Source organism: Spermophilus citellus, assembly GCF_964194105.1.
Source record: "Spermophilus citellus genome assembly, chromosome: 5".
NCBI classification, from domain to species: Eukaryota; Metazoa; Chordata; class Mammalia; order Rodentia; family Sciuridae; genus Spermophilus; species Spermophilus citellus.
In genome coordinates, this window is record NC_138186.1 from 164370400 (window position 1) to 164392312 (window position 21913).

Consider the following 21913-nt stretch of genomic DNA (forward strand, 5'->3'; position numbering starts at 1 on the left):
CTCTGCCTAAAGCCTTCTTTTTATTATTTTCTTGGGATAAATGCTTAGGAAAGCAATTACCCAGTCAAAAGGTATAAATGTTTTATGACTCAAAAATGAAGTATATGCCCACATATTTTACTCAAAAATAATCTTACTAAGGATCAGTATAATTTTCACTATAAACAATGTGAAGCAACTAATTTTACTGTTTTCAGTGGATATTGGTACTGTTTCTTTTTATTTTCCTTTTTTTTATTGGTACATTATAACTATACATAATAGAGGATTTGTTGTTACATATCCATACATGTACATTATTGATACTATTTCAATCAATGTGCCTTATTTTAAATTGTTTCTTTTATGTACATAAAAAGCAAAAGCCAGCCACTTGGCAACCTTTGCTTTCTTTCTCCATTTTCCCTTGCCCACCGCCAGCTAACTCAGGATCTTTGCAAGGCCCACAGACCCCCCAGTCAACTGGCAGCAATTCCATGGCAGAGGTTCCAGGCGACCTGAAGCCACCCACCCCAGCCTCCACTCCTCATGGACAGATGACCCCAATGCAAGGCGGAAGGTATGTTCAGAGAACTATGACCCATCCAGAATCAGATTTATCTTTTGATTTTTCAGGAGCAAACTTCACCAAATGAAGAAATAGTATCTCTAGTGAGTTTTTAGATGTTGATTATTATTAGCTTTTTTCATGTAATTTATTTTGGATGGTTTTTGCATTGGTAAATTTTAAGATTGGTTTATTAACTCCTATTATCATTAAGCTTTCACTTTTTGTTTTCTTTCCACTTTTTTTATTGGTACGTTATAGTTGTACATAATAGTGGGATTTGTTGTTACGTATTCATACATGCACACAATGGCAACATAATTTGGCCAGTATCGCTCCCCAGCACTTCACCCCTCCCTGCATACCTCCCATCCCAGTCTCTCTCCTTTACTGATTTCCCTTTAATTTACATGAGATCCCCTCCAACTTTCTTTTCCTTTTTCTTCTCCAGCTTCTACATATTAGAAAAAAATTTCACCCTTGGCCTTCTAAGTTTGGTTTATTTCACCAGTGGTCTCTAGTTCCATCCATTTTCCTGCTGATGACATAATTTCATTTTTCTTTGTGGTTGAATAAAACTCCATTGTGTATATATACCACATTTTACATATACCACATTTTCCCTATCTATTCATCCATTGATGGACACCTAGGCTGGTTCCATAGTTCAGCTATAAGCATGGGTATGCATATATCACTGTAGTAAGATGACTTGCACCAACTTGTAAGTGTTCCTTTTTCACTACATCCTTGCCAGCATTTATTATTATTTGTGTTTTTGATGGCTGCCATTCTGACTGGTGTGAGATGAAATCTCAGTGTAGTTTTGATTTGCATTTGCCTGTGCCTGATTTTAAGCTTTCATTGTTTGCATCTCTTCAGAAGCAGTACAATCAGTGTGCACGACCCTTTCTCCGACGTGAGTGATTCATCATTCCCAAAACGGAACTCCATGACTCCAAACGCCCCATACCAGCAGGGCATGAGCATGCCAGACATGATGGGCAGAATGCCCTATGAACCCAACAAGGACCCCTTTGGTGGAATGAGAAAAGGTACATGCAGAGGGGCCTCTGTCCATAAGCAGGCCTAAGGACACTCTTTGCACTGCTATTCCATTGCCAACTTACCTGTCCATTCAGAACAGGTGGAAGCGCGAGCTCTCTGGGTTTGGCGGCCCCCAGCTTTCCCACCCTTCTGTTTGTGGGAAACATGTTAAGCATCTTGGTGCCTTATTTTCCTCATCTAGAAATTGGGAAAGTAATAGGATCTGCCTCAGAGGCGTCATGAGGATTAATTGAGTTCCCGCACATAAGCCTGTAGAGGAATAAGGGGCACCTGTAAGCAAGCACGATCAGTACTACCTAGCAGCAGTGGTGCTGTTCTGTTAGTTTGAGCCAGGCACAGTGCTAGGTGCTAGGTAGGATAAATCATGCATAGCCCTACCCTCAAGGAACTGACACTCCTAAGAGGGGGGAGATTAGGCCTCAAATGGCTTATAAGATCATGATTGGTAGAAGAAAGGGGAAAAAAAGAAGAAAGGATAGCAAGAGGTTGGGGCGATGAAAGGGAGGGAAAGCTACTGAGATTGTGTGGTTCTGAGGGCTCTGAGATGTCAGATATCTGAGGACAAGGAAAGAGCCCCTTCAAGACGTTGCTGGGCATATTTGTAGAGGGGGCAGCTGCCTGGGGCGTAGTGAATGTGGGCAGGTTGAGGCATCTAGGTCATACAGGGACAGGCCCTCCGCCTTCATGGCAGATGGATAGATTTAGTTCTTTGCCATGTAAGGGGTGTTCAATGGGGAAGTGACATGACTAGATTTTTTTGGTAAAAGTAAATTATACATAAATAACTGACCATCTCATGGTGCATGTATTGAGAGAAGTTGAGTGGAGTCAGAAGTCCGTTGGGAGGGTGGGGTTGAGAGCCAAAGGCTGGTGGCTGGAGGCACTGGGAGAGGAACAGGACAGTGAGGGAAATCCAGGATCACTGTGACTGTGTCCAGGTGGTGAAGAGTGGTGGTGTGTGCAGGGTGTGACTTTGGAATCCGAGCACAGGGACAGTCTGTAGCTGTGGGACTGAGAGTCGGAGAGTGGGAGGATTGGGCAAACCCCTGAAGGAGGCCAGGAGTGCTGGGCGGGTTCCTCCCAGGCTGCGTCCACATAAAGTCCTGGCTCTCCCCCAACATGTCAGCCCCAAGCAGAAAACCTGGAAGTTTGCTCTTTGTCATCCTTCCAAGTACAGCTGGGTCCTGTGAAATTGAGACATGATGCAAACATGAGTGAAAAACATTTCAGAAATAGTGAATGATATTTTTATGGAAGTACTTAACTCTGGGATCCCTTACTAAGGAAATCTGTGCTGTTATATTGTCTAAATAGAGAGAAACATAAACCTTGAAGCTTTATGTTTATGGTTTTCACAAGTATTATGGAAACTGCACTGAATAGGGATAGGCTGTAAAAACTATTTCCTGTGGATTTCTATTTATCTGTTTTAATTTGGGATTAAAGTACAAATTTTTTTAGTATTGAACTAGTGAAAGGAAAAATGAAGAATCCCCAAAATTTAAATATTGGGTATATACCATTAAACAACTGAGATTTATAATATTTCATGTATGATATTTCAGAAAACATAAAGCAAAGATAATCTCTACTTTTTCCTTTCAAAGGTTTCAGGGCTACTTATTCCAAGTAAACATTTTGCAGACCATACAATAATCTGTAGGCTCAGAAATTCAAAAGCTTGGTGCATGTTAAAGGTAGATATTTTTCATAGTGATACTAAAGGCTAGATATAACATTTTGTCAGTGTTTTAGTGTCCGTATCCCATTTTTAGACTCTGAAAATATGAGAACAATATGGGAAAAAACTAGTATTGCCAGCAGCTGGGGAGGCTGAAGCAAGAGGATTGCAAATTTGAAGCCAGCCTTAGCAAATTACCGAAGCCCTCAGCAAATTATTGAGACCCTGTCTCAGAATTTTAAAAAGTACTAAGGATGGAAAGTGTACCTGGGTTCAATCCCTAATATCAAAATAATAATAGTAGTAGGAGTGATAGTAAGAGTGACAGTTAATAGTACTCAATAGTATTCAAAATCTGGCCTCAAAATCTACTGTGGACCATTTCACTCTCCTATCTATCTGCTGTTAGCTAAAGTAGTATTTGTCTTGTTCCTTATACCTATAGCTTTTCATGCTATAAAAATGAATTTGGGGGTTGGGGTAGTGATTGTGGGGTTACCTTGCCAGGCACTAGGTAGATATATAATGTGCTTCATCAGCTATGTAGACAATGACTAAAACAATCCCTAATATATTTCAGCTCACTTGCTGAAATTTTGGTGTCCATATCCCACTTTTAGACTTTGAAAATATGACAATAATATGGAAAAATTTGTATTTTAATCCCAAATTAAAACAGATAAATAGAAATCCACAGGAAATAGATTTTTTTATAGCCCGATCCCTATTCAGTGCAGTTTCCATTCTTTAGTTGCCTCGTTCTGTGAGGGAACTTGGCAGTGAGCTGATGAGACCACTCTCAGTGGACAACATGCTCTTTGTCATGGCTGCCACCCGGAGACAGCTGCTGTGGGAGTTGACAACCCATGGTGTGGCAGCATGGTGAACCCAAGCGCCAGGCTTTTGCCTTATTCCTGAGGTACCGATCCCGGACAAGTGATCATGGTGTTTGTATGTGGCTTAAGTAGTTATTTTGAGTATCTGTAATATCTGAACACATAGCTCTACTTGCTTTTTGTAATGGAATAGATAGATACACCTAATGCTCTAGAGCTGGATGGGTTAGTTCCTAATATTTCCTGTTGTGAACAGTGATGCAGTGGCTGTTGAGTTAGCAGCACTTGTGACAGTGTTTCTGCAAATCTGTCCCTCACTCAGATTGTTCAAAGGACAGGAAGTTTTGTTTGTTTTGTTTTGTTCCTTGACTAAGTATCTCAGTAATCTATGATCCAACACACCACCCCCAAACTTAGTGGCTTCAACAGCACCACTTTGCAGTGTCTTCACTGTCTCGTGGCTGTGTTAGGCTGGCTAGCTCTTGGCTCCGTATGTTGTCAGCCAGGACACTGAGGTGGCTACCAGCGTCTGACAGCTAGATTGGGAGCTCTGTGAGTGCTGTCTCTTGAGTGGCCAGTCTCTACAGAAGACTCCTGGAGCTTTGGGCTGGGGACTCCTCCATAGGAAGTTTTTGCCTAACTTCTTGGTCCCCATGACATGATAGATGGGGCTCAAGAAGATAAGACTCCAAAGGGAGCTTCCAAAAGAACATGTCCCAGTTGCAAGAATTTGCTTGTACCCATTGGCCCCACTGGTCAGTACTAATCACGTGATCCAGCTCCAAGTCACTAGGGAGGAGACTTCACAGGCCGAATATCGGCAGATGTGCTTCTTGGGGTTGAGGAATAGTAGCCTCCCTTAGCAGGTATTGAGAACTCCAGGTACTCCCAGCACGTGTGTAAGAGAGTGGGTCCCCCACCCCCACCAGGGATGATTAATGTCAGTCATTCTAATGTTTGCCAGTCACACTGTGGGGAAAAGGCCTTGTGATCGTTTTGACTTGGATTTCTTTAATTATTAGTGAGCTCCCACATCTTTTCACATGTCACTTGTTGATTGTTCATTTGTTTTTCCTTTTCTTTGAATGGGTTTGTCCAGGTTTGTCTTTTTTCTTATTGGTTTTTAAGAAATTTTTTTTTGTATCCGGGAATTAAGCTATTTAATTTTAATTATGCTACTTGATTTTTTGTTTTCACATCTACAAAATGGAAAGTAATCTCAGAACTGGTTCTGTCAGGCTTGAGGTGCGGTCTTCCTTCAAGTAGGAGGAAGTGCACGCTTCTGCCTCCCCCGGCATAAAAGCAACCATCATAGAATGAAGAAAGCATGATGTATCAATTAAAGTTTGCATTAGAATGTTTAATTTGCCTGAAGGCTCATTTCTGGACTTGGTCCCATCTCCTCAGCTGAGCGGTGCAGATTTGCACGCAGGGGCTTATTGGCGGGCTACCTCTGTTAGAAATGGCCAGGGCCCAGCCCATCTGGAGCTATTCTTAACTCTGGTGATTTTCTCTGTCTGGTTTTGGAAGAGTCTGTGCACAGGTGTTCGTGTCGAGGTCTTCAGGTCTTCTCCCTCACAGTGGAGCTCACTGTGTGTACACATTTCATTGTCTTCCTCACAGCTATGCCACGAGATGTTGAGTGGCCTCTTGTATAGATAAGACTTAGACCTCATTGGTATGGACCTGGGCCCTGAGTGGTTGCTGGTTGCTGCATAACAGGTGAAGGTCCCTCAGGCTGGAGTCAAGGTGTCGGCCAGGACTCCCTCTGAGTCAGGCTCTGAGTCCTTTTCAGATTCATTCAGGTTGTTGACAGAATTCAGTCCCTGTGGTTAAAGCCTGGTTGACCACTGGCTTGTTGACTGATCCCTGCCTCCTCTCTTTAAGGCAGTCCTCCCCACAGCAGGGCAGTGGCTTCAGGACAACTGAAGGTCTCAGACTGGCTCCATCTCCAGCCTCTAGCCAGGGATTTGAAGGGCTACCTGGATACTCTCCTTCATGGTTAACTCACAGCTGATTAGTGACTTTAATTACACCTGTGAAATCCCTCTTAGCATCTAATACACCATAATCAGGGACAGCATAACCCATGCTGTTCCTAGGCTCCATCATGTTCTAAGCAAGGCAGTCATTTAAGGGACACATTGGGGTGGCAGAGGTGTCTTTGGGGATATCTTAGGGTTCTGCCCCTCCAGGACCCACCTGACTTCAGACCCTGAGCTCTCTCATTAGTATTGTGGTGTGCCATGTGGACATGGGCAGACTCCTAGAAGGAGTTAACTTGCAGATGCCTCATTTTATGCCTTTTCTTCAAATATTGCAGTGCCTGGAAGTAGCGAGCCCTTTATGACGCAAGGCCAGATGCCCAACAGCAGCATGCAGGACGTGTACAGCCAGAGTCCCGCAGGGGCCGTGTCCAACCTGAGCATGGGTCAGCGGCAGCAGTTTCCCTATGGGGCCAGTTATGACCGGAGGTGAGTATTTTTCAAAAGGAAGACAAGAAGAATCAGGAGAAATGCTGTTCTAACTTACTCTCTGAGCCCTGGCGCTGAGCCACTGAGGGCAGCACAGTGGCCCTTCCTGTCTGGTTGCCACTGATCCGCAGGTGAGTGTCAGCTGGCTGCCTTCAGGGACAGCCACAGCAGGACCACAAAGAAGGACCTTGTCCCCAGGCAACCAGATGGCTCTGTACTTTTGTAAGCAAATTCATAGCATAAATAAGATATTCGGGGCTGTTCTGGCTGCTGCTAGAGGCTTCTCCTGTGACCTCAAGACCCAAGGCCACTCCTCAGCACACCATGCCACACTGCTGCACCCAGCATGTACTTCCCTCTCTGAGGTGGTCACTGTCACCACAGAGAGGTGGCCCGGCTGCAGCAGGTGTGGCTTCTCTGGGAGCTACCAGACTCCTGGGTTTCGCAGAACGGGCTCTCTTCTCCCCACTCTGTTTCTTAAGGAGTGTCTGAGGGTTGTAGCGTCCCGCTTCGGGCGTTCTGGAAAGGTCTTCCAGATGTTGCTCCTTTTGATGTTTCCACTCTTCCTTCTAAAAAGAGAGTGCACAGTACTCCTTGATAAACAGTTCTGAGAAGGCCCGCCACGTGGCCTGCATGAGCCTCTCTAAAGGAAGCCATCTTGTCACTGAAGTGGCCAGTTAGACCACAGGACCAGCCCAGAAGGAAGAGAGCCATTGAGATGTCAGAGAGAGGTCATCATAAACTGCCCTACAGCAGTGGCATGGGGGAGCTTTCTTTGTGACGAGACCCCTCCCCTGTGCCCCTGGTTCAATATGCCCTCCGCTTTGTGGGAGTGTGCGCTCCCTCCCATCCAGGGAAGCACTCGGGCTTTACTGTCATGTTTGATCTTCAAAGGAAAAAAGAGGAGAGACTGGAGGCAACGAAAGAGTGTGAGTGGAGTGCCACTCACGGGGCAGAGCTGGCTCTCAGGCCACTTCCTCCAGGATCTGGGGGTGCATATGCCCAGGGACCACCTGCTGAGAGGGCCCCTCTCGCCCTCCACACATGGGGTGCTCTTTAGTTTAATCAGAGGAAGGAAGTTGGGAAGATCACTGTTTTACTAGGTAAGGTTTCTCCCTGACATTTTCTGCACACCGGTTCTTGAGAGTATATAGCTATGTGGTGCCCAAGTAGCAAAACACTGTCTCATAGTGGCTGAAGAATTTGTTCTTCTAGTTGTTAACCCTGGCCATATATATATATGCCTCAATCAGTTGGCCATTATAATGTTTAGTGTGCCAGATCAAGATTTTGGTTTGAGTTTAAGGCCCAGTTAAAACTGACTGATTGATTTTATTAACAAGATTACAAGAACATTTTCATATATTATTAAAAGATTTCCAGTACATATGCTTTTCTGGTTCAACCACATGAGATTTACTTCATTAAGTTTGCTTTTCTGAAAAATGTCACCTAGATTTTTATCCATGTCAATTATATTTCTTTATTTCTAGATTATCATAGTAGTTTAAAAAAATTCTATGTCTTTTTTACCTGTTGATATTTTAAAAATTATTTTTTTCTTATTTCTTGATTATGTTAGGAATATATTCAATTTTGTTACTCTCTTTCTTATAAGATTCAATTTACTAATTTAAACCAACTTATTTTTCCCAAGAGTTCAAATCTGTTGCCCTTGAGAACATACTATTTTTATGGTATTTACAATTTCTCAGTATAGTTGCAGTTGGAAATAAATGTATTACTTATTTCCAGGTTGTGATTTAATAGGAGTACATTTCAGTCATTGTTGTTTTTTTTCCGTAGACTTTCAGGTCATAGAACTATGAAATTTTGTGACGGTATCAGCATCATTGGAATTAGGTTTGACCTTTAAAAACTTAAACATTTTTATTCATAATGAGAAAGTAAAAAGTAGACCATTTTGTATGTGGCAGCACTTCTACCAGCACTGCTTGAGACCCAGGTTCCTCTGCTTCTTGCTGTCATGGTGCCTCACATGGCGTCCGTGGACCTTCCTGGGTGAGCTTCAGTGAGAGGCGGAGCTTCTGCCTCAAAGGCTTGGGCAGGTACTCACAGGTGCTGCCTGTTCAACCGGTATTTCTCTCACACCTATTAGCAACATCCCAAACCAGGAGTTTGGCAGCACTCCCGAAATGGGTGTTCCCATCCTTCTTGCTAAAAGCTACAGCAGCTGCTGCCCAGGAAGGCTGTGGGGAGCAGTGTGTGACAGAGGAGCGGCAGCACCACTGGGGGTAGAGTCTCCAAAATGGGCTGTCCATGCTGTGCTCCTCCGAAATCCTTTGTGCATTAAGTTTCCTTTGAATGCCTTGTTGCAGGCATGAACCTTATGGGCAGCAGTATCCAGGCCAAGGCCCTCCGGCAGGACAGCCGCCATATGGAGGACACCAGCCTGGCCTGTATCCCCAGCAGCCGGTGAGTTGGCAAGCGGGCGTGGCTCGTTGTGTTCTCTCTTTCTCTCTGAGAATCTGAAACTCAACTTGTGTTACTTCTGAAGATTTTTAGGAATTATAACCAAAATGATTAGCATTTATTGAATATTCAGGATGTATTTAATACTAAAAAGTACTTCTGGGATTTGGGAGTCAGTAATTAGACATAGCTCTTATAATATTGTGAAATAAATATAGCATATTAAATGAAGTTAAATACATTAATTCTTACAAATGATGACAAGACCAATGGAGAGTGAGGTGTGTTGTGAAGAGGTTCCATAGTGTGCAGTTGGCTTCTTGTCTGTGGGTTCCAAATCCATGGATTCAGCCAACCACAGACCAAAAATGTTTGAAAGTATCTTTAAAAAAATTGTATCTGTACAGAACATGTACATGCTTCTTTGTCATTATTCCCCAAACAATTGAGATAGCAATTTATAAAGCATTCATTAACATTGTATAGGTATTAGAAATAATCTAAAGATGAATTAAAGTATATAGGAGGCAGTACATAGGTTATTTGCAAAGACTGCACCATATTCAGACTTGAGCGTTCTTGGATTTTGGTGTCCACAGGGGTCATGGAACCAATCCCCTGCAGATACCAAGGGACAACCGTATACTCTTGTGTCAAAAGCTGTTGTAAAACAGAAATTTGTCAGTGTTTTGAAGAATATATAGAAAAGGCAACTCAAAATGTTATATAGTAAAAGTTAATTTGTCTTTAAAAAACTAAGATATTAATGCCCCATATTCAAGTTGGCGGTGACCATTGCTGTGTAGCTGTGCAAACCCCATGCAGCTGTCAGAGTTGATGCTAAGGCTTGGGCCTCTGGGTGGCTTTTCAGAAACATAGGACCTCACTATTTCTAAACAACCTTTCAGATGGAAGACCTCTTGCAAAATAGAGGATTTTTTAAAATTTTTATCACAAAGCAGCTTTTAAACATTTAGGGTTTTTTGGAGAGATATATGTAATAATAATAGTATATATATGTGTGTGTATTTTATATATGTGCACACACACACACACATACATACAGTGACTTGTATTATTGAGCTGTCTGATCTTAAACAGTTTTCAGGTAAAATAAATACTAATTAAAATCTCAGCATCTCACTCCCTCCCAACCAGAGATTCCCACCCACCCTGACTAGCACTGGTCCCCAGAGTTCCCAGCTTAGTGACAGGTACTGCTGGGGCTGGACACCGGGTGACATGATGTCACAGCCTGGGGAGCTGAATCCTGTCTGGAGAATTTTCTGTAAGACTTCTCTTTGGCCCTGGAACTTCTGGTGGCCCTGGGCTCCTCAGTACTCTCCTGTGGGCCAGCCTTTTGTTTCTCAGTGTGGCTTCAAGCCCCACCCAGCACCCGCCTGTGTGCTGAGGCTGCACTGTCACCATTCTTCAAGGAGAGGAGGCTTTTGTTTCTGCCACAGAAAATTTCCAACACGTAAAAACAAACTTTGGAAACCCTCTTTGGAGTGTGTGATACAAGGCATTATGTGACATGGAAACAGTCACAAATTGTTAGTTCTCGTTATGTAGGAGCTTCCCATGTTCATCTTGAAATGAACATTACCACCAGGTAATAACTATTTTGCATAATTTGAGCGTGTGTGATTATACCTGTAAGAGCACACCAGCATGATTTGTCTTTATATGAATTTCAGAATTATAAACGCCACATGGATGGCATGTACGGGCCTCCAGCCAAGCGCCACGAGGGAGACATGTATAACATGCAGTATGGCAACCAGCAGCAAGAGATGTACAACCAGTATGGAAGTTCTTACTCTGGCCCGGACCGGAGGCCCCTTCAGGGCCAGTATCCATACCCCTACAATAGAGAGAGAATGCAGGGCCCAGGCCAGATGCAGCCCCACGGAATCCCACCTCAGATGCTGGGCGGCCCCATGCAGGCATCCTCCGGTGAAGGGCCTCAGCAGAACATGTGGGCAGCGCGTAACGATATGCCTTACCCCTACCCAAACAGGCAGGGCCCCGGCGGCCCTGCACAGGCTCCCCCTTATCCAGGCATGAGCCGCACGGATGACTTGATGGTACCTGATCAGAGGATAAATCACGAGAGCCAGTGGCCTTCTCACGTCAGCCAACGCCAGCCTTATATGTCATCTTCGGCCTCCATGCAGCCCATCACGCGCCCACCTCAGTCATCCTACCAGACACCACCGTCACTGCCAAACCATATCTCCAGGGCGCCCAGCCCGGCTTCCTTCCAGCGCTCCCTGGAGAATCGCATGTCTCCAAGCAAGTCTCCCTTTCTGCCCACCATGAAGATGCAGAAGGTCATGCCCACAGTCCCCACGTCCCAGGTCACTGGGCCACCCCCCCAGCCACCCCCAATCAGAAGGGAGATCACCTTTCCTCCTGGCTCAGTGGAAGCATCACAACCAGTCCTGAAGCAAAGGCGAAAGATTACCTCAAAAGATATTGGTAAGAATTACAGAGATTTGTTCTGGAAATGAATTTCAGTTGAAGTCTAGAATTTTATTTTTTTTCCACATTGTTTTTATGAGTGCATTATAGTTGAACATAATGATGGGATTATTGCTGCATATTCATATATGCACTCAATATAACCATATAATTTGGCCTAGAATTTTAATTTTAGTTGATGTAATTTTTGTTGATATTAGTAAGATAAGTTTTTTTTTAAATATTTATATTTTTGTTTTAGGTGGACACAGTATCTTTATTGTTTATTTTTATGTGGTGCTGAGGATCGAACCCAGTGCCTCGCACATCCCAGACCAGCGTGCTACCACTTGAGCCACAATCCCCAGCCCCATAAGATAAGTTCTTATGAGTGCAAATTATCAGAATGCTTTTATATAAGAGCAATAGTTAGAAACCATCCAAATTAAGACGGTGCTGGAGAAGAACTTGAGTTGATGTGGTATTTTTAGGTGTGAATGTTGTGTGGAGATTAGAGCTTCAAATAGGAGGTCAGAGGCTGAAGTTGTGGCTCAGTAGCAGAGTGCATGCCTTGCACATGTGAGCAAGGCACTGGGTTCGATCCTCAGCACCACATAAAAATAAATCTTAAAAATAAAGATTTTTATAAATATAATATTTATTTATTTATAAATATTATAAATAAATAAATAAGAGGTCAGGGAATCCTCAGTAATTCTATACTGTGTTTCAAGCTTAACGATTTGACATTAACCAAGCCACTTAATCCCTACATCATGTGCTAACAAACCCACTGTGAGGTCATAGAAATGCTAAGGGTGACCGTGAGAATTTGAAGGCATGCCACTCTGATTTGGTAACAACACTGTGAATTGCCATGGGTAAAAGCGGAGATTTGGCCATCATCTGTAGATACGGTACCTGGAGCGGGCTGCTGTGTACTCTGTAGACTTGATGTAATCTGCCCAGCACTGTCAGATGTGGCCCAGGGAGCTACTTCAGTTGAAGCTGATGTCACTTGTTCAGCCTTCAAGAGAGTGTAAATGCTCATTAGAGATCTGGAATGTCTGGGAGTACACAGTTTTTCTGCATTTATTTAACACAAGGGAAATAATAGATGTTGGTTGTATAAGAAAAAAATTTCAGAATCACTTGACTTAAATTATTTGTAGCAATTAGAAAATTGAAGATTCTAAATTAATGCATTAAAGATGTTTTTAGTCATTGGACATGAAGAAGATATATATGTAGAGAGAAAAAAGTAAGGCATTTTGATATCTGAGGGCATCACATGGGGAGAGAAAATGCAGACACTTTCACACCATTTTTTATATAGAAATATATATAAACACAATGTGTGCATATGTATGTTTAAATAAACATTTATTATTGTTTAACAATTCTTAGTATATGTTCTATAAGTACTTGTCTGAAGCCTAGGGAAAAATGTGGGGGTTTTTTTGTTTTTGATAACAGGGATTGCACCCAGGGGTGCTTTACCAGCTATATCCCCTGCCCTGGTGGTTTCTTTCTTTCTTTCTTTCTTTTTGGTTTGGGGGGGGGGTGTGTTTTTGTGTGGTGTTTTTTTTGTTTGTTTGTTGTTTTGTGTGTGTGTGTGTGTGTGAGAGAGAGAGAGAGAGAGAGAGAGACAGACAGACATGGTCTTGCTGAGTTGCTTAGGGCCTTGCTAAGTGGCTGAGGCTATCCTTGGAACTCATGATCCTCCTGTCTCAGTCTCCTGAGTTGCTTGTTCCTTATTTAAAAGAAAAAAAAAAGTTTGACTTTTCTAATGTAAAAGTACTATATGACTATCTTAGAAAGTTTGAAAAATAGAATTAAAATAAAGGAGGAGGGTTGGGGTTGTAGCTCAGTAGTTGTCTAGCACATGTGAGGCACTGGGTTCACTCTTTGGCACTGCATAAAAATAAAGGTATTTTGTCCATCTACAGCTTAAAACATTTTTTTTAAATAAAATAAAGGAGGAACAAGTTCAGGGCCCTCCCCCATGACACAGTGCTATGGGTGCCCAGAAACCCCCTCCTACCCTCCTAACTGTGGCTCAGGCACATCAGGTAGAACGGGGCTCCTCCTCAGTTCTGGTCTCCCACCATGCTCTCCTGCGGGGCCTCCTGAGCAGCTCCCATTGAAAAGTAATGGGTCCATTCTCCAGCCCCATCATAGGCAAATCTTATAATTCTTTATCTAATCACTTTATTTCTTCAGGAACAGGAATAAGGAAAACAAGAAAAAATACAGCCCTTTTATTTCCCATTCCTTGGTTCAGACCACACTCTGAAATCTAACCATCAAAGTGCTGATATTTGTCAGCAGCATGTTCTTGAGCAGGAGCTCAAAAATAGAAGAAGACAGCATGGGGAAATCAGGGCTTTGTATCTGAGGATGTGCTATTTGGGATTTAAATTTTCCTTTTGTGTCCTGCATACTTACCAGCCTTCCAGAGACATTTGTGAGTGAAGAATGCAAAAGAAGACAGGAGCACTTCCGGGCCCATTCTTACTAGAAACCAATGCATCCTTACAGACTGTTAGGTGGTAAAATACCCGAGATGAGAAAGGACCCGGTGCCTAGCCCAGCCATCCTCGGCTACCAGTGGTCCGTGATTCACCAGCAAAACAACAAAAAGATCTTAGACAACAGACGTTTCTTAGCACAACCTGTCACCTCCATTTAAACTTAGAAGAGGGGCATGTTCAGCTCTCAGAGCATCTGTTTAACCCGGTGCTCCACTTCTTTCCTTTCTTTTGTTACTTTCTGCCCTTTCATTCATAGAGTTCATTTTACTGATATCCTTGTTCTTTCCTGTTTTCAGTTACCCCTGAGGCATGGCGTGTGATGATGTCCCTTAAATCAGGGCTTTTGGCTGAAAGTACTTGGGCTCTAGACACTATCAACATCCTTCTCTATGATGACAGCACGGTTGCTACTTTCAATCTCTCCCAGGTGAGCAAGCTGGCACCAGTCCAGCCAGTGGCCAGATTAGAGTGTTGGGAAATGAAGTCCAGTCGTGCAACACACCTGATCTGATGCCCAGGTTGATTGGTAGTGATCAGCTAACCTCTCTAATCATTGTAGTCATAAATCGACATTGATCAATATGTAGCTGCCTGAGAATGTGATCTGCGGTGATACTCATTTCAGTCAGGTGATACACACACATACCTGTGCTTCTCAGGAAAACAGTGACTGTGGGTGGGGGGGTATGGCCAAGTTAAATCTTTAGATGAAGGTTAGCAGGCCAAAGGGAATATTAGTCAAAATGTAACAAAAAGTTAAGAGTGAATCAGGGTTGAAAATATGGTTAGTTCCAATGGAACATTGCCCTACTTTTCAGGGGGATGTGATATCTTTCAGTTAATTAAAAACAAATAGGGGCTGAGATTGTGGCTCAGTGGTAGAGCACTTGCCTAGCATGTGTGAGGTCCTGGATTCAATTCTCAGCACCACACATATATAAATGAATAAAATAAAGGGTCATCAAAACATATATAATAACAAATGGTATGTTACAGAAAATGTATGAAGTATATAGAAGTAGAGAGGAGGTCAGTGAGCCCCACCACCCTACCCTACATCCAGCTGGAAATGTCATGGTCTTGTGGCCAAACCTCTGTCTAGGTCTACGCCTTTATTCTGCCTCTTCCTAGGTTATTCTGAAGCAGTCATTTCACCTTTAAGAATGAGCCTCGCCAGCCGGCGCGCTGCTGGAAGCTGGGCGGGAGGCAGCTGGATTGGGGGAGCCGAGGATGGGCCCTTCTCCCTGGAGCACATGAGCAATGCTCTGCTTTCTGTTAAAAACAGAGCACTTTCCTTGCTTCCACTGAAATAAGACCATCCTCTCCCACCTCCCCTTTCTTCTTTCATATATTCCTCAGTGTAATGTGGCCCAGAAGGGTGATTTTCAGTTGATAGAAAGCAGATTAATAAGGTCTTAAATGTCACACAAAGTCTCTTTTAAAAGAAAATAAATATTTTTAAAATGTGTCTGGCTTCACTAGAGTAGTTAACTTTCATCCTTGTAATAGGTGAACTGTGCTGGTCACATGTTCTCACACTCAGGATCACTTTCTTAACTCCCCCTTTTCCCCAGGGGAAAAGTAAGCTTCAGTTATCCAGACTCCTACCTGGAAATGGTTTCTCTGGGACCCTGAAAGCAAGTACTGTGCCAGAGTTGGTGCTTCTCACCACTTTCCAAAAGACACTGCCGGCAAACAGGACAGTGTGGTGATGCCGGTGTCTGTCAGGAGAGCCCTTGTTATGACCTACTTCTTGGAGGGCCCTTGAGTGGCAGGGCTGGCAGTGGGGTCCCGGAGCCCTCCATGGCTCAGGGGCTCACAGGAATCGCAGCTTGCTCTCGCAATTGGTGGCTCTCTCCTAGTGGCTTTTGTCTTTCAGCGTGAGCTGTGACTAACTGAAATGTAAAATTTCATTTTATGAAACATTTTAATTCATTTATCAAAGACTAAATTGATTTGTTTCTAATTTTCAGTGTTTATGAGCTACTACATAGTTGAAATTATCTTCTCTAAAAGGATATATAGTGAATATAAATTAGGGTAACCTATGGCACTTGAGACAAAAATAACCATAAAATCCTAAGAATAATAACAAAAAAATCCCAGCAGGCAAGTCTCAGATAAATAATAGAAGAAAACGAGTCACTTTGGGTGAAAGAGTCTATAAAATCCACATTCCTACTCTTCTAATAATGAGTGTGCTGTATCTAAACCAGGTGGATAAAGAAGAGCCGAGCGCTCCCTCATTGATGACATTAGCAATGTGGAGCAAGAAGTCAGGTTCAGGCTGGGGGAGTTGAAAGTCAGCAGCCACGGGAGGCGTGCCTGTGTTGGCTTAGTTCATGATGTGGGATTTGGGAAGTTCACCCAGCACACATGTGGTCCAAGCCAGCCAGAAAGGTGGTCCCAGGGTTTCACCACTCCAGTCACCGCTGATGTCATGACTGTACCTCTTCTCTCTCCTCTCCTCTAGTTGTCTGGATTTCTTGAACTTTTAGTAGAATACTTTAGAAAATGCCTGATTGACATTTTTGGAATTCTCATGGAGTATGAAGTGGGAGACCCCAGCCAGAAAGCACTCGGTCACAGTGCAGTGAAGGGAGAGGACAGCCAGTCCCTGGCAGAAGATTCTGGGAAAGAGGAGGAAGACACTGAGGGTCTCGAGGAGGAGGAGGAGGAGGAGGAAGAGGAGGAAGACATCGACAAGGCGGAGTCGGAGGCAAAGAGCAGTGCCGCCCTGGCTGCCCCAGATGCCACCACAGCCCCCAAAGAGAAGCCCAGACAGGCCAGTAAGTTCGACAAGCTGCCCATAAAGATCGTCAAGAAGAACCACCTGTTTGTGGTGGACCGCTCTGACCGGCTGGGCCGCGTGCAGGAGTTCAGCAGCGGGCTTCTGCACTGGCAGCTGGGGGGCGGTGACACCACGGAGCACATCCAGACCCACTTTGAGAGTAAGATGGAGATTCCTCCTCGCAGGCGCCCACCTCCCCCTTTAAGCTCCACAGGTAGAAAGAAAGAGCCAGAAGGCAAAGGTGATTCTGAAGAGCAGCCAGAGAAAAGCATCATAGCCACCATCGATGATGTCCTGTCTGCTCGGCCGGGGGCCTTGCCCGAAGAAGCAAACCCTGGACCCCAGACCGAAAGCAGCAAGTTTCCCTTTGGTATACAGCAGGCCAAAAGCCACCGGAACATCAGGCTGCTGGAAGACGAGCCCAGGAGCCGGGACGAGACCCCACTGTGCACCATCGCACACTGGCAAGACTCGCTGGCCAGGCGCTGCATCTGCGTGTCCAACATCGTGCGCAGCTTGTCTTTCGTGCCTGGCAACGACGCTGAGATGTCCAAACATCCGGGCTTGGTGCTGATCCTGGGGAAGCTGATTCTTCTTCACCACGAGCATCCAGAGAGAAAACGAGCGCCACAGACCTACGAGAAGGAGGAGGACGAGGACAAGGGGGTGGCCTGCAGCAAAGATGAGTGGTGGTGGGACTGCCTGGAGGTCTTGCGGGACAACACACTGGTCACATTGGCCAACATCTCGGGGCAGCTAGACTTGTCTGCTTACACGGAAAGCATCTGCTTGCCGATCCTGGATGGCTTGCTGCACTGGATGGTGTGCCCATCCGCAGAGGCGCAAGACCCCTTTCCCACAGTGGGACCCAACTCGGTCCTGTCACCTCAAAGACTTGTGCTGGAGACCCTCTGTAAGCTCAGCATCCAGGACAATAACGTGGACCTCATCTTGGCCACGCCTCCATTTAGTCGTCAGGAGAAATTCTATGCTACGTTAGTTAGGTACGTTGGGGATCGCAAAAACCCAGTCTGTCGAGAAATGTCCATGGCGCTTTTATCGAACCTTGCCCAGGGGGATGCGCTAGCAGCAAGGGCAATAGCTGTGCAGAAGGGAAGCATTGGGAACTTGATAAGCTTCCTGGAGGACGGGGTCACGATGGCGCAGTACCAGCAGAGCCAGCATAACCTCATACACATGCAGCCCCCGCCTCTGGAACCACCTAGCGTAGACATGATGTGCAGGGCGGCCAAGGCTTTACTGGCCATGGCCAGAGTGGACGAGAACCGCTCGGAATTCCTTTTGCACGAGGGTCGGTTGCTGGATATCTCGATATCAGCTGTCCTGAACTCTCTGGTTGCATCTGTCATCTGTGATGTACTATTTCAGATTGGGCAGTTATGACATAGTGAGAAGGCAAGCATGTGTGAGTGAAGATTAGCGTGTCACATATAACTGGCTGTTTTCTGTTCTTGTTTATCCAGCGTAGGAAGAAGGAAAAGAAAATCTTTGCTCCTCTGCCCCATTCACTATTTACCAATTGGGAATTAAATAATTAATTTGAACAGTTATAAAATTAATATTTGCTGTCTGTGTCTATAAGTACATCCTTTGGGGTTTTTTGTTTCTTTTTTTTTTTTAACCAAAGTTGCTGTCTAGTGCATTCAAAGGTCACATTTTGTTTTTCACAGATTCTCTCTTTAATGTTCTTTTTTCCATGTTGTATTGCATTTTTGGGGAAGCAAATTGACTTTAAAGAAAAAAGTTTTGGCAAAAGATGCTAAGATGGGAAAATTTCACCACACTGAGTCAAAAAGGTGAAAAATTATTAGTTTCCTATGTATTTTATTCTTCAGAGAATGTTAAAAAGAAAAAAAGTTGCATCCCATCACCCAAAGCTCTGTGCAATAGAAACTTCTAGAGATATAGGTAGAGGGGCTCAAGGAGGTGTGTCAGTCAGTAGTCAGAACTATGAATGATACTGATTTCTCCACAGGAAGGTGGTTACATTAGGCTAGGAGCAAAAACAATGTCTTTTAAGTTAGAATTGAAAATACATACCTGATAGCGATCAATGAAAATTGCTTCCTCACCACTACCGCCGTGTCTGCTGTCTGTCGTTTGGCCCCCCACATGACAGTTCTTCACAATTCCTTTAATCATTTTTTAAATATTTTTTTTTACTGCCTATGGGCTGTGATGTATATAGAAGTTGTACATTAAACATACCCTCACTTTTTTTCTTTTTTTTTTTTTTTTTTGTTGTTTTTTAGTACAAAGTTTTTAGTTTCTTTTTCATGATGTGGTAACTACGAAGTGATGGTAGATTTAAATAATTTTTTATTTTTATTTTATATATTTTTTCATTAGGGCCATATCTCCAAAAATAAAAAAGAAACAAAAAACACAAAAAACAAAAACGAACAAAAAAAAACCAAAAAAAAAAGAGGGTAATGTACAAGTTTCTGTATGTATAAAGCCATGCTCTGTTTCGAGAGAGCAGCTGATCACAATTTGCTTCATAAATCAAGGTGTGGAAATGGTTGCATATGGATTGATTTAGAAATGGTTACCAGTACAGACAAAAGAAAAAATACAACTAAAAGGAAGAAACACAACTTCAAAGATTTTTCAGTGATGAGAATCCACATTTGTATTTCAAGATAATGTAGTTTAAAAAAAAAAAAGAAAAAAACTTGATGTAAATTCCTCCTTTTCCTCTGGCTTAATGAATATCATTTATTCAGTATAAAATCTTTATATGTTCCACATGTTAAGAATAAATGTACATTAAATCTTGTTAAGCACTGTGATGGGTGTTCTTGAATACTGTTCTAGTTTCCTTAAAGTGGCTTCATAGTGACGAGTTATTTATAAGAAATAGGGGAAATACAGCAGCCTCCTCAAATTACAAAGCCCTGAGGTCTGAAGGCACCTTTCGAGGGTTACCTACTCTAGAGTGGGGAGCAACACTTCGATTTTCTCAAATTATTTAGCTAATTAGTCTTTCTTTGAAGCAATTAACTCTGACATTGAGGTATGATAATTTTCAATGTAGATGGGAAGTGGCCGCCAACTCACTGGAGGTGAGAACTCCGAAGCTGACTGGCCTGAAATGTAACACTCTGCCTTTCACTAGTCCATCGTAATTTTAATCAAAGTTCAGTCTATCCCATGTTTCTTCTGTGTGCCTCAAAGTTATTTTGCATTTAGTTTACTCCACCGTGTATAATATTTATATTGTGCAATGTTAAAAAGAATATGTTATATTGTATGTGGTGTACATGGTGCAAAGTGATTATTTCTATTTCAGGGCATATTATTATTCTCATAGTCCTTCCTACCTGGTGCACAGTAGCTCTTTAATACTCGTCAGTTCTAATTTAAACTTTTTCTCCAGGGGTCGTTGACTATTATTGTATAACAATCAATTTCTCTGAAACTATTACAGAGTCATCCTGTTAGTGGACCCCTTCTTCTTCTGGCTCTACCTCTCACCCCTCTTCTAGTCACAGTGTACTCCACACTCCCAGTCCCTGACACATCTGCTTTCCTGGTTCACATTACCCACAGTAACATATGGGAGAGTTAGACAGGAGCACGCAGTCAGAATCAGTGTAAGACATGACTGTGTAGTCACGAGGGAAAAAAAATAAGAATTTTTTCCTGCAAGCAGTCTCATCTGTCAACTCCCACATTACTTAGTCAAACAGTCTTCTTACATAACAATGCAGCCAAATATATGTTGAATTAAAAACCCATTTATAATTCTACTTTAAATACAGCTGCTTGCTAAAAACAGATTTTAGTGCTCCAAGCTTAAAACATGGAGATTTGTAAGATGGAATTCAATATGATTCTAATTTGTCTCTCATAGTGTATGAATAAAAGGTGTATTTCATGAACTCTGAGTTATCTAATGTCCCAATTCTCTAGTCAATCAGAAGAGTAAAATCATAGACTATGAATGTCATGCTTTGAGTTGTAGCCAGTGCCCAGAGTCCGACCATTGAGCAGCTCGTGGGCACAGGCCAACATGCAGCGCAGTCTCTAGGCTCCTCCAGGAAGATTCTAGCATCCTTTCTCCACTCTCACCCCAGAATCAAGACTCACAGAAGCCCATGAAGAATTGCAGCCTGCTTGAGATCATCTTGCCTATAAACTGAGTTATTGCTTTGTCCTAAAAATTAGTTGTTTTTTTTTTCTATGAGGCTTTTCAGAAACTTACAGGATGCCCATACTTTAAATGTGTACCAAAAAAAAAAAAAAGATAAAAATAAAGGTGCAAAGAAAGTTTAGTATTTTGGAATGGTGCTATAAAGTTGAATCTGTTGGTATTTGAGTGAGTTTTTTTAATGTCACATAAATGATACTATGGGGTGGCATCTGCTCAGAAATAGCTACTTGGAGTGTTTGGTTTGAGAAGGAAGCAGAATCGATTTTTACTGATGAGTGTGGCCTGTTTGAAGATTGTTAAACTTTAAAAATCGTAATGAAGAATGCTTTTTTCCTAGTGGAAGGGGGCAGTTTACACAGCATAAACTCTGCTGCTCTAATACAAGGCATGCTGCTTCCCCTGCGAAAGCCTCCCTTTCCAAAACTGCCGAAAGTTTTTCCGTCTCCTCTCAGATGACATGTGCCAGTTCCCCTATCTGTTCCCCTATGAGGAATGAAGAAAGCATTACAAATGAGCCACAATGGAGGCCAGACAACCCATTGCTTTTGGGTGGGCTGAGGTCTCTTTCTGGGAGCCCAGTGCCTGAGGCCATCACCCTGTGCCCCTGGCACACCCAGGAGAACTTGGAAGTAAACTTTAACTTAATGCTTAGGCAAGTTTCTCAAAACTAGTAAATATTTCTGGTAGTGTACATCTGCTAAGGCCACACGTCGTTCATTAATTCAGCAGAGGTACTGAGCACATACCAGGTGCCCTTCTCTGTCCAGGCTCTCAGGAGTCACCAGTGGATAATGGCCTTGGTTTAATTGCATTTCCATCTTTCACATCAGACAGTCATAGAAATGTACAGGTCTGCTCAATGCAGTTTGCTTCCAAAACAATACCCACTGCACTGTGGCATTGATAACG

The 21913-nt window shown here is 43.2% G+C and overlaps 1 protein-coding gene across 3 annotated transcripts in view; it reads left to right on the forward strand.

Annotated features, from left to right (window-relative positions):
* The window catches only part of ARID1B (AT-rich interaction domain 1B), a 409511-nt gene extending 389871 nt beyond the window's left edge, over nt 1–19640 (forward strand). For all 3 annotated transcript variants that reach the window (XM_081296020.1, XM_081296019.1, XM_081296021.1), the window contains exons 14-20: nt 421–559; nt 1430–1602; nt 6456–6606; nt 8946–9042; nt 10737–11520; nt 14333–14463; nt 16510–19640. In XM_081296020.1, the coding sequence (XP_081152146.1) occupies nt 421–559; nt 1430–1602; nt 6456–6606; nt 8946–9042; nt 10737–11520; nt 14333–14463; nt 16510–18231 (3197 nt within the window). In that variant the 3' untranslated portion in view covers nt 18232–19640. The remainder of the gene's footprint in view (nt 1–420; nt 560–1429; nt 1603–6455; nt 6607–8945; nt 9043–10736; nt 11521–14332; nt 14464–16509) is intronic.
* Nucleotides 19641–21913: the final 2273 nt, after the last annotated feature.